This window comes from Hydractinia symbiolongicarpus, chromosome 7 (assembly GCF_029227915.1).
Source record: "Hydractinia symbiolongicarpus strain clone_291-10 chromosome 7, HSymV2.1, whole genome shotgun sequence".
Lineage (NCBI taxonomy): Eukaryota > Metazoa > Cnidaria > Hydrozoa > Anthoathecata > Hydractiniidae > Hydractinia > Hydractinia symbiolongicarpus.
The window spans coordinates 11,719,320-11,734,771 of record NC_079881.1 but is presented as its reverse complement, the minus strand read 5'-3'; the positions used below and the strand labels follow the sequence as shown (position 1 = coordinate 11,734,771).

The window sequence follows — 15,452 nt, the reverse complement described above, 5'->3', positions numbered from 1 at the left end:
TATTTAAAACCAACGCTTTTGCTACTATTGAGACTAATTACTCCTCAAAGAAAAGGGGTTCTGTAACTCGTTACTTGAAACCGCAATTTCAATGATCTAAGATAGGAAAAATTACCCGTTTTATTTTTTTACAAATCATAAAACATTGAAATTTGCAAGCAATTGATCACTTATCCTCTTGGAGTGATGGCAACCATTTCATGCAGATTTGTAAGTTTTCAGTACGTCATTATTGGAAGTGGATCACATGTTTGAAAGTAGAACACGTGATATTTGAATAACCTATTGGTACCAATCACCAGGAGTTATAAAAGCCTAATTCTAACGTCCTGTCAAACACTTCACACGATAATAGTTTCTTTTAATAAGGCAGTCACTTCCATAAATAGAAATTTTGATCAACAAAGTAATGTAGGAAGATAATCATCAACATGTTTTATCTTAGTTGCTGGATAAATCAGCATTTCAAAATTTCTTGTGTGGGTAGAATAATATACGTTACCAATGTGATCTGACATGTATTATCGAGTATCATCGAGTATTATCGAGTATTATCGAGTATCATCAATGCGTGTGTCAGTATGACACTTTATTCATATTTCAATAATCTTTTTCTCAGTTTCACTCATTCTGCAGTAAATCGCAGCTTGTCACTCACTATTCTACAAACTTTGTACCCAGTACTTGTTTTCGTTTTGTACTACCGATAGTAAAGGGGCCTTTGAAACAAGTTGACTTAATTAGTCATCAATTTTCGTATTTAGAAAGAGCTGACTCAGTTTAAAAATTCACACCCAATAATATTAGGATTCATACTTTGTATGAAAAATGAGATCAGCCTTTTGTATAAGCACAATTTTTATTTTATGCTAAGCCTGAATAAGAAATATAAACTAAATTATTCTTAAGAAATGCGAAAAAAAAGTCGGAACACTCATTACAGTAAACGTTTCTAATTTTTTGTCCTGTTGTCTATTTGATATCGTGAAACATACTTTGGACAAAAATACGGACATTCCTTTATTTATATTTTACTTTCGGCTGTTTTAAATTAAAAGGATATCCACAAATGAAACGCATCCCATGCATTTTATTGGATTTATTTTGATAGATACAATTATGCTCTCTCATTTTATTTTATTAAATGTTTAAATAAATGGTAAATGTTTGTGTTTTATATCAAGAAAAATGTAGGGGAAAGTTTCTCCAGCTTTGAAGAAATGTTTCTGGTGGGTTGTTATTGTCTAAACGACTCCACCCTCGCATTGAATGCTGGGATAAACACACAAAAGATAGGTCGCATTAGTTTTTTTCACATACCTAAAAATATGCAGGAGTATTTTCCGTTTTCTAACGTACCAGCTTATTAAGTTTCGCGCCATTTTTTAACGAAATGCGACGCACAAAGGTTTGTTAGAAAGATATATTTTTTGTTTTATAGGCTATAAAATAAACAAAAAGCAGCTATTTTTACAACTAAGATAAAATTTTTTTAGCACGTTTCTAAAATTGTTGTGTATAGCATCACACAAATGTTGCTGAGGGGAGGTCGTGGTACAACCCCTTTGACCAACCTTATTCCGCAAATTAATCGAAGAGTTCTTTGTATATATTTAGACACGCCAACTTCCATGAGACATTTTTACGTTTTAGACAACGTTGAAGCTACAAGGAGTTTGCTGTGGTTGTACAGCTACGTATTAGAATTTGATATATGCAACTGTCTGTATATATACCACGAACCTGAAAGCATATTGCATGTGACATACCTGCATGTGTATCAAACAGATAAAAAAGGTTGGTGGCTTTTTTTTCATTTTATCATTCAACAAAAAAGTGTTTTATCATGTTTATTCTTATGTTGTTCACTGAACAAATCTATTGCTAAAATTGTTACTGTTTTATACTCCATAACTGTTGTTATTTTTACTAAAGATCTAACATCTGCAAGTTGTGTAAGGCTTGTTATTGAGTGAAAAAAGATGTTTGACGCCAAGCAACATGCAAAAGTCAGACAATGGGCGTAAATGTCAGACAATGGGCGTAAAAGTCAGACAGTGGGCGTGGTCAATTTTTACATCTCCAATAATAACACATTTTGTTTTTTTCTAGTTGAGCGTTATAAGGTCCCTTCTAATAAAGCGCTGTACTTGATAGAATGTTATTTAAATTATTTTAGAACGGTTGGAAGCAAATAAGTTATAAATCTTACTGCGCTATGGATGCACAGTCTAACTTTATTAGATGACGCGTTTGTCTAAAATAAATACAGTGTACGCCCGATAAGTTAAACTCCCAAAGAAACAAAGAAATAATTATCGAGATATTTGATAACAAAAGAAGAAAGACAATTGTTAGGGAGAGTTCAAGAGGAATGTAAAGACAGTTTGAGTTACTAAAATTACGAGTTGCGTTTGAGTTATCGAGGTTATACTACACAAATTGTCCTTGTTTATCACAGTTATAAAAAATAAATTTCGTCCTTCCGCTTTTTTTAAGAAATTATTTTTGTGTGAGTGACGAACATTTCCCAAGATTGTGACAAAACCCTATAAGTTCAAACCCTGTTAGTATTCATACTATTTAACAATACATTACAACAAAAAGAAATTTTAGATAACACTGCGATTTATCTATTGTTATTTTTCCGTTTAAGAATTTTACCCTTTCCCGTAAAAATAAATACAAAACAACTGTCTAGAAATATGTAATTGCATGGCTAGAGTAGTTATAAATGGCAGGAGCAAGTCCTATTGGAAATTACATCGTGAGAAATTATTAAAGACATGTTAACTGCGCCTTTGAGATGTCGAAGGGAGAATCAAGGTGACACATTGAAAAACTCAGAGGTGTGCGTTTCCCCTGTACGTGTAGTTTATTTTTCATACGTGAGAATATCGCTTTCGGTGATATAAGCAGGAAAATGTTATCGGATAATTTTAGTCTATTGTTTTATTTTGTCCAATTAAATGCTTTGCAAACGTGTTGTGCTTTGAACATGTTTTCAAATAAGCACGTGACCTTTAGTTGCTAAAAAAAGCTAGGAGTTTATAAATAACTTTTGTTTAATTCTTTTTATAAAATGTTCAAATAATGAAGCAATCAAGCTTAATTGGCTTGATTATATTTGTAATTAATTCCCTCTTAAGTAGAGGCTAATAGTTTGGCCAAGAAAGTTTGTCAAAACTCATTGTAAGTGGGAGGCTGCAGAGAGTTCGTGAGTTTTGTATAGATTTTATTTTTTTATTTCATTAAAACTCAAAAGCTCACACATCAACAAAAAAACAACAACAGTGTAGTACGTTGTAACATGGTACCAAAAAAGAATGGTTACAATTTCGTGCCCACTATTTTTTCGTATTAGCCAAGAGACAAAATGTGTTTTTTTGAAACCAAAAATTTGAAAGAATAAAGTTGGAAAAAATTACGCTAATCGCAAAACAAATTTTTGCGGTCATGAGGCTGACTGTGACTATTAATTGGTGCTTACTTTTTTTCTCATGTGGTCAATTGTTTTAAGTTGATGGTTTCACTCACCGAAACAATAACATGCTTAATTCCAAGACTCTTTATAGGGGTAAGATGTGACTGCGTTGAATTTGTGTTTTCAACAATCCAGCATGTTAAACTTTATTTCTTTTTGTTGTTGTTGTTCTTTTTATGCATGTTAAACTTATGAAAGTCTGAATAGGCAAATAAGAAAAATACGTGAAGACTGGACAACCAATTTCAAGGTATTATGTTATAGACTTATGTTTCAAGAGATTCTTTTAATTTGAAAGGTTGGTTTAATGACGTCAACAGCTATCATTGTGACGTAGGCGTTTTCCATCAGAGTTATCGTCTAGCATCTACATACGATATCTTTATGAGAGGCTTTTGAAAAAAGGACTTCAATTTTAAAAAACGATGCTTTACGATTTTCACCCAGCCCGTTTTTACATTATTCATTTCCTTTTTGTATGAATAAAAAAGGGACAAAAATACTGATGCAAGGCTAGTTCTACTCATTTCAGAAACCCGGGTATACACGTTTCACCCTCGTCCCCAGGGTTTTTTACCTTCTTGATATGAGAGATAAAGGTAAAAAAAAGGCAAAAACCCCTGGGGAAGAGGGTGTACACGTTTTGGCCTTATACTTAAAGTTTTTTAAAATTTAACTAATTATGATAATTCCCCGCTTTATATAACGGCATTTTAGCAATTCGTATTAGGCAATTTTTTTTCTGTACTATCCTTGAATTCAAAATGGCAGGTAATACTCTGTACAGCAGTTTTTATAGATTTTACTTCATTTTGTTCATTTAAATCATTTATTTGACTTAAAAATATTTATATTTTTAATTCCTTATGTGCGTAACAATTCCAGTTCTTAAAACAGACGCCAAACAGACACGTGTTCTTCGATCGTCCCACTTACACTGCACGAAAACATGGCGACACCAAGTTGCAAAATGAACAACAACCTACAAATATTAAAAGAATTAGTAACCCTCCTCGATGTTCACATTTGCTTTTACGTAATATGTTTATCATATGGATAACAACTGTCTACGATGGAGATCCGAATTCCTTCGAATAACCGTTACCCTAATCAGAGCTAAGCCGGTAGTGAATTCTGTGTGTTAATTTTAACACAAGCTAGCTAATGATCCATTCTAACTACATTTAAAAGCACTAGTGTGTGGATAAAAACGTCTATATAGAAATTAATTCGAACGGGAAGGTTATAAATCTATTTCAATGTAGACTTCCGAGCTCAGCTCAGCGAGAGTAATCTATTGACACTCCAAACATGGTTTTTACTTGCTTTTGAAATGGTTTTGTTAAGTTGGGAATTGTCAGAGAAATTTGTGTATTGTGTCTTAATGTTGCTTTCAGAAAGGACAGTTAATCCTGTTATCTCGTTCCCAGGAGATTGGTAAAAAGCAATCGGAGGAGGTGTACGAATTAAAATTGTCCATTACCAGTTCCATCAACCATTTTAAAAATTTTCCTGCGGAAAACTTTCATTTTTTTGCCTTTTCATCATTATATTGACTTTAACGTTGTTATAAACACTACACAACTTCTTTTAAAAAAACCAATCAGATGGTAGATTGTTTCAGCAAAAAAGCTTATTCACCAGGGAAACATGTTCATCATACTGGTTTCCGATTAAGACCCTCCCCTTCTGTTTTGTTTTTAATTATTTATTCTGTCTCTATGCTGTTGGGTCGCTGCTGGTTCTGAGATCGTTCTTGTCGGCTAACTGTTTTAGTCCTTACGTAACGTTCGTTTCATAGTCCTGATTAAAACCTGTTTTCAACTGGCTGATATCCGAAGCATGTGTATTGTTGAATTAACGGAAAGGAACAAAACCACAATTATGATCATTATCCAACTTGTATTTGAATATTATCCACAAATTATCTTTTTCCTTATTTTTTTGGCGTCGAATAAAATATTCTATAACCAAACAAAATTTGATAATTAAAATATCATAGAGTATCATACGCTGACTGAAGATTTTCTTAACAGAATTTAATCGTAAAGGTATTTGCCGCTGGTGAAGTATTGTTTTAAAAAATATTTTTTACATAAAATTTTACTTAGGAACTTATTGCATAGTCGCTAATGCATTCTGTACAAAAATACACAATTACTAGAGTTAGATGTCTTTCATGCAGTGCACGCAGAAACCACTATGATATGGCAAATTATTTTTAACAAACAGAAATGTTTTTGCAGGATTTTACACTTCCTTTAGCAGTCAAAACTTAAAAAGTGTATTTAAATACAAATAATGGAATGGAATTTACACATAAAAATCCTTTTCCTATTTAGTAATAATAAAAAAACAATTTGCTCAATACCCTCTGGATTAAGGGGAGGACATTAATTTGAAAAGAAAATTAAAAAAGCTTCTGATACCAAACGTCATAATACGCTGTTAAGAATCTATACTACTTGATCAAAATGATACGAACATCCGAATTAGAAAGAATTTCCTTCACACGTTGTTTTAACGACATAACGTTAGATTTGACGACAAAAACATTGATTTAAATTACACCGAACACCTACAGCCATGGTTTGAAAGAAATTTATTGACTTTTTTGGTAAGATAGCTAAATTTTTTGATTATTGCTGCTACTATGAAATACTACTACCATCTATATATTAATTTCTAAGTAGTTAGTTCTAGTTTACGAAATGTGTTATTTGCAGAAAAATTAGTACAATTTTGCTATACAACTAGATTTTTTGAGGTTTAACTGTAAAACAGGACAAAAAGCCTAAACCAGCATTACTACAGCGGCGAAAATAGTAAAGAAAAAAGATGGGGCGAGAGGAGAAAAAAAATCTTTTTCTTCAAAAAAAATTTTTTTTCAAAAAACGGTGCTTTTACTGCTATAAAAGCAGATTGTAAGATATTGTAAGAATCCAAGACTGGTAAAACTAATAATGCATTGTTTTATTTAAAAAGAATGAATAGTTCACGTTACCTATATCAAACGGCAAGTGTTAACATTTTTCCATTGATAATGTGTTTATTTTTTAATTAATTTTTGCATATTATAGTTTACTACTTATCTTAGTACTTTTTCGTGTGTGTTATAGTATACGCCTTTAAGTTTAAAATCTATCGGTTTATGGTGACAAAAGTGTACGAAGATGACAAAATTCATAGTCATGTGATTGATGATGGTAACACAATAGATATAGCAACTACACTATCGTCAGTACAGTGATAAAATTTTAGGTGGCGAAGAGTATGGCCACCAAAGTTTAGACGTGTATTCAATTTAAGCAATGTCTCAACAGCGCTATATTTATTATCAAGAACATCAAGTGATAATTCAAATACTGCATGTTATTTTAATTATTGGTCTAAATCACTTTTATGACTACTAAATTATTTATTGTGGCAATTTTCTAATAAGTTGAACCTAATTATTTAAAATATTAAAAATCAATGGAATTGCTACCAATTAAAGAAGACGGTATGTCCTTAGGAAATTGGCCATTTTGTTTCAATTGAACGATGCGGCGTATGAATCAGAATGTTTAACATTTTTTAAAAATCTTGCAATTAAGTATTTCTTTTCTTTTCTTTCCTTTTCTTTTTTTTTTAAAAAAAAATGAATGACATTTTGACATGAAATTTTCGTTTTTTCACCTTAAGAAGACTATTTGAAATTTAGGATTAGTGTATTTTGCTTTTGTTTTTAAAATCTGACACTTACTTACTGGTGTCATTCGTTCTTATGCTATTTCTATCTAATAAATGATTCTGTTTTAGCAAGTAGGTATTTTGTTCATTGATAATTTTTATACAGTCGGTTACACCTGACATAACCAAAAGTATTATTTCAAAGCTCTCTCTTTTAGTAAGTCTTCTGAAAGTATCAAGAACAATCCTTTTTGATTATTTTGCAACTTCTCCACATTTAACTATTTCAAGCTTTAACATTGTGTTTAAAAAAATTCTTGCGTATGATATGAAAGCAGAAGATCAAATCATAGCATATGATGTTATGAGGTATATTGACTTATAATTCTATTTTGTAAGAAAAGATAAAGGCACTGTGTTTTTGTTAAAAAAAGAAAACTGATAAAATGTGACCACGAACATTTTGAATTATCAATGAAGGTGGTCGGATGACTGTCATAGTGTCATGTTGAAAGCGTGGGGACAGAGGACAATTATAAACCCGTCAAATACACATATTAAACATTCTAAGACAAACTTGTTTATAGATGAAGTTAAAGTTATACTTCAATTATGTTTTAGATAAATTAGGCATTTTAATGAAGATTTTAAGTGACACTATCTACATTTCTCACAGAGATAATGTGGTTGTCATTGTTAGGTTTGTTGCTATTTCATGTTGTTGTTGTGTTGCTGTTGATGTGTTGCTGTTATTGTGTTGCTTTTTGAAGGTCGGTGTCATTAAAATAAAAATTGTTGAGCAACAATTGTAGTAACAGTCTTCAATTTAATGTTGTACAACGAAGTGACACTAGGGATGCACAACAATAGCGGACATTAATATAAAATAACCTTGGAAGTCTCATCACGACATTTTCTTGCTTTACATTGTGATTTCGCTGCACTCGTAATGATGATGGAGGAAATTAAGATTTAATTTTCTCCTTCTGATATCCGTTTCTAAGGCAAGCTTCTCATTTCAGTTAGACTAAGTCAGTGAGTTAAAATGAATCAATTATATAAGACATTTTAACATACCTCACAACGTTGGCTGATTTTAAAGTATTTTGCGAGCGTAGAGTTGATGCATAGAGAAAGAGACACAACGGCTAGTCATTAATATTCTAATACCCAACTTCAGTCTGTGAGCCAAAGATTGTAGCTGCAAGTAGAGACAGGCGAATTGGCTGTGGATTTCAATGGGCGTGTAACTAGTCTTTTATATTTTTCACGTCCGTAGGTATTACAAAAAACTAAAACTAAAAGCCCGACCGTTTGCTCAAAAAATAGTGTTTCATATAACATTAAGCAGTAACTATTATATAAAACTATGAGTCAGCAAAAACTTCTTTTAGCTAGCTAAATTTTAACTATGAAACATTATTTTTGTGTTTTAAATCTTTGAAAATACTTGTTATGGTTACGCTTAATACTGTTGAAATTTTGTTAGATATATACCTGTTACTTGGAGAGGTACCGGTCAGCATCGCAATAGTTAGCTTAAAGTTTCGCCCTTAAGCGCGTAGGCACTAGAGATTTCGCACGCACCAAATGACTAATTTTTTCGTACCTTCCCCATGCAGTAACACCTTTTCGTACCATACATGACTTTGCTTTTTGATGTAGCATTGTCATCTTCCTCATCCATTCAACTTTTCTACATTTTTAGTCGCATGGTTGTTTTGTAACCGATTAAAAGCAATATGTTCTCAATTTTTAGAGGAAAAGATTTTTGTTCTATCGCGCATAGTAAAAGAATTTAACAAAAGAAGAGAAGCCAGTCTTCTTGCACGACTTTTTGCCGTCAAACTTCTAGGAAAATAATTACAACATTCAAAAATATTTCTTTATAATTTTTACCTGCTGCTTCAATTGAATAAGACTTTAAATACTGACCAAAACCACGCTAGGGATCTTTCGCGTTTGATGAACGTTTTACATCATACTTATTTCCGACATATTATTTGCGTGTATATGCCACTGTCAATTTCTCTTGTTGCAAATATAGCTTGTGCAAGTTATTTGCGTAATTCACAAATCATACAGGAGTTAATTACGCCGAAAAGATTCCACGTCTGTTGATACATGAGTTGCTTAGTAAACGATAGCAACTTGAGTGTTTTATGAGCACCTAAATCAAAAAAAAAAAAACTGTTTTGGCATACAGAAAAAGAAAATGTTAGCTATTAATGACGATGTAGTGAGATAGACACTTACAGTTTGTCAACAAATAATCACAGCCTGAACTGAATTTACGTAGATTGTTTTTCGACCATTTATAATGGATTGTGTGTCAGGCGAACAAGATAGGCGAAAAATATATATATATTTTATTGCGATCTTAATTGTTTACCTTCATGGTTCAAGATTGATCTAGAAGCATCTTATGAAGGATCTTAAGAAACTTGTTAGTTTTTAATAGTCCGAAGACATCTTTCCTCAAAGTAGGCCCTGTAACACTGCATGTCACTGTGACTGCACTGATAGAATGACTGGTGCAACAGTTTCAGTTGTTAGTTGGACATTGTGAATCAAAACCGTTGGGTAATGTCACAGATATACTAACACTTAGTCGAGAGAAGCAAAAAGAGGAAAAAAATGTGGAAACGTGTTATATTGAAAACAATTTCACAGCAAAATATTCTATTTCATAGTGTGGGACGTATTGTTAGTCAAAGAGAATAAAATATTCAGTATAGTGTGGTGAGAAGGGAATTTATAAAAGCCTATAAAGTACGTAGCTTAACAACACTTAAGATTCATTTTAAAAGATGAAAAAACCTTATTTTTTATCTGATACGTACAAAAAACAAATCATAAATAAATAATTTGAATAAAAATATAGAAAGATCGAAACTGCAAAAAACCATTTTTAAACTAAACTGAAATTGTCGATAAGATAGAAGGCAAAACTCTCGGGGTGTTCTCAGGTAGGATAAATTTAGCTATAATACGTAACTATTATCTTTGACCACCTACAAAAATTAAACAAAAACTGAAAAATCAAATATAGAGTTTTTTGCGGTAGCTAATTACGGTATTCAGTTACTAATACACAATATATGTTTCCTGTTACCGGTGCATTTACTGGCTAATCGTCAAATTACTGTGTTAGATATTACGAAGAACGCACAATAAGCCAACGAAAATAGAAGATTGGGTATATTAGAAAGGTATTTTGGAATGATTAGACTACATCAGTTTGTTAATTAAAAGTGCACGCCTTAGGCGATTAATATTGATATGCTATCATTGAGATGGTCTTGACAGGGACATTGAAGTAATCACTTTATGACCACAGAAGACTGTAAGTTCTAAAATTGACAGCATTACTCATTGTTTCCCGTCAAGGCATATTTTTATCATGTAACTTCATAATCCTACGGTACCTCCACTTAGATTTTATAAGAAACAAACTTTTCAAAGGAAAACCACCAAAGTCACTTTTTCTTCATAATAATACTTACAAAAATTTTTATTTTTTTTAGGTGACTAAAAAACCTTTAAACTAGAAAGTGCAGCCTGCTTGTACTGCTATTATCAATAATTTTATCTTTATTTTCCAAACCAGTCTATTTTCACAGAATGCATAAGTTATAGCGAGTTCTGATTTTGTTGAGCTTTTTGAGAAAAAGTTTATCTCAAAGAACCCTGCAACGAGAATGACTAATTTAGCGCACCATGTAATTTAATCAAGCTTCGTTAAATATTAGTATTTAGGCACTTTATATTTGTTTAATTTGCTAATGACTTTGACCCTGTCCTTCGTTATGGCGATAACAAGTACAGTACTACAAGTATATACATTTATATGACACTTTGGACGAAAACAAAATTAAGGACCGGAAGAAGTGGACCGGTGTTGACTATCCGCCGGTGTAAGTAAGGCCAATAAGGTCTTTTGATTTTTAACCTTATTGAGACTTTGGTAGATTTCTGCCCCCTGTCTTCGGACATGGTTGACTTTTCACCTGCATAAGAAATCAAGCAGAAGATAACAAGTAGCAACCATAAATAATTGTTGCGTGGATAATTTATTATTCCATTGGCTAATCGAGTTGTCACTATCTCTATAAAGCCAAAAGGTGGGCGAGATCATAAATCATACACCAATTACGGTACATCATGTTTTGGTGTAATTAAGGAATATAACACTTAATTTGCACTGCGTAAACAAATAATTAACAGTTGTTATGAAAAACAATAGATTAAAAGCAAGGAAAAGAGCTACATCGATATTCTCTCCCCCGCATAATCGCCTTACTCACTTGTCATTAAAACTTGCAGGAATGTCACTATCCTGTTGGCGACGATAAAAACATAGTTGCAGCTCTATAACATGGATTAGTTGCAGTGTCTCTGTGTGTATATGCAAACGTCTCGTGGTGATTAACAAGTCTTATGTTTCAATTGTTCATGTTTAAACAAGATCTCATGGTGCTAATTTTAACATGTTTATGATGAAACGCTAGTAAAATAAAAATCTTATAAAGAACGAATTGTATAGTGGGCTTTTTATGCTTTAGTGTGATACGTTTTTGTAGAAGGGTTGAAATGACGTTACATCGTATTTTTAAGAATACTTTTCTTTATATTATAGAATATATTACAAAAAATACATTATCCGGTATCTTACGACGAAGAAATAAAAGAATTTAAAGAAAAAGCTGAAAAAAGATTGTATATCTTTAACAATACCGTAGCATATTTCGAATTTTTGCTATATCACCACAACAGTTGATCGACTTGACATCTTTTAGAAGTCACGATAACTAGAAAAAAGTGTTATTTTGCCACTTGCTTCAAGTATGCGTTACATGAATGTGTGTCTCTTGTTTTGGAGCGTTTTAACGCTATCCTTCTGTTGTGCTATCGCTAATGTCATCGCGAAGAAATCATACACGAGTATGAGCGGTAAGTAATATAAAATAGTAACTGCGCCATGACTAGTTATGTTTCCCACTTACCATTTTTATTTCTAAGTTTGTAAAAATATATGATATTAGAAGTAAAATTTGAACTTAGAAAAAAATGTGGTAATGAAAGACCTCAAAAATAATTTTTAAATGACTTTTTTAAAATATTTTTTGTAATTTTTGTTTACGTGTTTCTAGATTGTGAATACTCGCTACATACCAAGTGTGTCATTGGTCAACTAAAGAGCAAGAAACTGACGGAAGAATGTGACGCCAGTGATTTATTGCAGTGTTTGAAGAAACATGTTACAGATGAACTTTGCTCTATAAATGATCCTAAAACTTTATCAACAATTAAGTCATTAATTGATCAAGTTATGAAAAGATTTAAAATAAAGAAGTTATGCGCAAATAAAAGATTTTTAAATAACATGGAAGATCATTTTCTAGGTAAAATTCTTTCTGCTCCACGAAAGTTTGTTTGGTTTTGGTTTTCCACATAAATCTTGTATTATTCAATGGAAGGTTAAGAACTCAACTTCTTTTCGAGCAGCGTAAAAAAAATTATTTTGTAGTCGAATTCGTAATTCTGAATACGCACGTTGATGTTGTCAAAAAAGGTGCCCGAAGTCTGTTTTCGATTTTTCGAAAACTCATAATCACATCTATAAAAACACTTTTTATAATGAAGTCTGGAGAATGTGTGAAATGTTTAACCTTTTGTTAAGTTACGTAAGAAAAGTCTGAAAAAATTAAAGATTGATGAACTCCCTAATTTTTTAGTTATATCTCTTATTTAACGTAAACATACAAAGAAACAAATAATATGGAAAATACAGAAAATATTTCAAAATTGTGAATTTACTACATTTATAAAGTTTTAACCTGTAGCACACTGGGATATTTCCTCACAATAATATCACTCGTCCTTGGATACTTTTGATGTTTTTGTATAAATATGTGAATATTGTTTATTTTTTAGTCCAAGGAGAAAAGGTGGGCACAGATCAAGGCAAGGAAACTGATATGGCGTCATCAGGTTCCGGTGAAGTTCCCGATGACAACGAACCTGACGATGATGCAGGCGAGGAAGAGAAAGGAAAAAAAGAATCCAAGGAGACATCGGACGTCGATTTTTGGAAAGAGAATGCTAAAAAGATGAGCTGGAAACATGTACCACTATTAGTGTATTTTGACGACCCGAAACAATACAAAAAGAACAAGCTTAAAGAGAAAAATAAAACTGTGTCTAAACCGGTTCAAAAAGCTTGGCAAAACTTAAAAAAAGAATATCAAAACTGGTTTAAATCATCAAAATATTACGCTGTGTAGTGACCACACATACCGGAATGAAAAAATATGCATATGTAGAATAATAAGCAGAGATTACATCACAGGTTGCTCTGCCAAGTTCCTACAAAACAGAAGAATTTAATTAATTGCAAAGGATGTAAAAAATGACGAAATTATTTCAAGTATTCTGTCATTATTGCTGTGAATAATTTATAATGTGTTCAGAGTTTTATGTAGTGTTACTGTTTCTGTAAGGTCTGGTTCTCACAACGCCACTTAGCGATGGTACAATGGCCGGAAATTACCTTACACCTTGTGTTTCAAATCGTGACTTCCTTGTTTTTTAAGGTGGTCTGACACTAGAAAACATTTTGTGTTTTTGGTTTTTTTAATTTATATAAAGTATTTATTCTTATTTGACTTTAAAAGTGTTGTATATTTTCCAGACCAGAAAAAAGAATTTTATTAATATTTTATAGAATTGCAAAACATATCACGTGCCACATGACAAACTGGTTACCAGTACTTTGTGTTACTCTCAGTACTCGTATTAAAAGGAGGTTGTGTTGAACTGTATCAAATTTCTTTATAAAAGCAATCAAACAATATAGATGTCTTCTACTCAAAAACGCTTCCCCATTCTATACACTTCATACCACCGGCCGTTTAAATAAATCGATTACCGAATTAATCGTTACTTGTATATAAGATATATTAAAAAATGTATTTAAATATATTGTAAATGTTATAAAGAAAGATACAAGCACGATTAGTTCAAAATGTTGTTTTTGTTGACACTCGTCCCAAGGGGCAAGAACCCCTGGGGATGATATCACAGAGTGGCTATCACGAAGACAAAAGCGCCTTCAAACGGGGATGTCCCTAAATTTTGCGTGTGTTTATCTTCCACATTCCAATAAAATGCGTATAAATCAATATATTCAAATTAACACTAGCTGGGTGACACGGCGTCGATTGCCATGTTGAGGGCTTAAGTACAGGCGAACCGTGCTGCACATCTGTGGAATTATTTTTTGAAAAAGGCATTTTCCTCAAAGCGGTTCAAACCAAAACACAGTATAAGTCTACCTGGCCAAAAAGTCTCTTTATTAAAATACACCCGAACGTTTAGTATTTTGCAAAATAACTTCTTGTGAAAGTTATCGAATTAAGTACTTCGTTTTAAAAAACACAGGGCTGAGTCTTTTGTTATCATAGACTATTGCTGCAGTTTGCATAGAATTTCTATCATTGTGTTATTAAACATTAGACGTTCATTCCAGAAACCTTCTTGTTCCAGTTTATAATGCAATCAAGGGACCTAACTATGAAAATAAAAGTCAATTCTGAAAATTTTTGTCGAAGCTATGATATGTGCAATATTTAAGGAAATAATTTTCGAACCTGCACATTAGATTTCCAAATACTCTGCAAGATTGATGACGAGGATGCTTTTTTGGTACGATAATCGTGAGGAAGATATACAACCCGGCCTCGTAGAAAGTTGCAAAGTAGAACTACTCTCGCTTTTTCTACTGCATGTGCTAGGCAGATATCATCGGATCAATAACACTGTCGGTAGAGCAACGACTGCAATGCAAGAGGTCGAAGAATCAAGTCCAACTTGATACATCACCATTAGTAATGCTTATTTTTTGAGGTAGTTTCTTCACTTTTTTTGTTTACAATAATTTCAACTTGTCTCGACACCACTGTTCTGTTTGCTTAAAATCGTCAATCGAAATCAAAAAGGATTACTTTCCTTTCATGTTTACAATAAAAACAAAAAACATTTACATGAAAGCGTACGTGACCGTTATATGAGCTATTTACATTTGAAATATCCGAGCTTATGTTTGCCTTCTCCAAATTAGCATAAAAAAATAACAATTCTTTTTTACGATAAAGCCTGCGAGAAGGTGATTGAAATAAGAATCTGTCTTCAGCGTAAACTTTTAATCAAACAACCATGACATGCAGACGTCAAATAAAAACTTTTTATTGCAGGTCAGCCACAATCATAAAGTAGAAGAAAGGCCCTAGAATCA

General features: G+C 32.3%; 1 protein-coding gene across 2 annotated transcripts; it reads left to right on the top strand.

Annotated features, from left to right (window-relative positions):
- Positions 1-5,877: 5,877 nt before the first annotated feature.
- On the top strand, positions 5,878-14,168 carry LOC130649181 (uncharacterized). Of its 2 annotated transcripts, none has more exons than XM_057455422.1 (4): positions 5,878-6,101; positions 11,796-12,109; positions 12,310-12,561; positions 13,094-14,168. In XM_057455422.1, exons 2-4 carry the CDS (start codon positions 12,004-12,006, stop codon positions 13,441-13,443), a joined length of 708 nt encoding a protein of 235 aa, XP_057311405.1. In that variant the 5' UTR covers positions 5,878-6,101; positions 11,796-12,003; the 3' UTR covers positions 13,444-14,168. The 2 variants fall into 2 exon arrangements, with proteins under 2 accessions (XP_057311405.1, XP_057311404.1); XM_057455421.1 differs by lacking the exon at positions 5,878-6,101 and adding an exon at positions 10,065-10,125.
- The last annotated feature ends 1,284 nt before the right edge of the window (positions 14,169-15,452 follow it).

Coding starts and splice junctions, on each gene's coding strand:
- LOC130649181 (XM_057455422.1), top strand. CDS start 12,004: ATGCGTTACATGAATGTGTGTCTCTTGTTTTGGAGCGTTTTAACGCTA. Junction 12,110..12,309: donor ATCATACACGAGTATGAGCG/GTAAGTAATATA, acceptor ACGTGTTTCTAG/ATTGTGAATACTCGCTACAT. Junction 12,562..13,093: donor CATGGAAGATCATTTTCTAG/GTAAAATTCTTT, acceptor TTTATTTTTTAG/TCCAAGGAGAAAAGGTGGGC.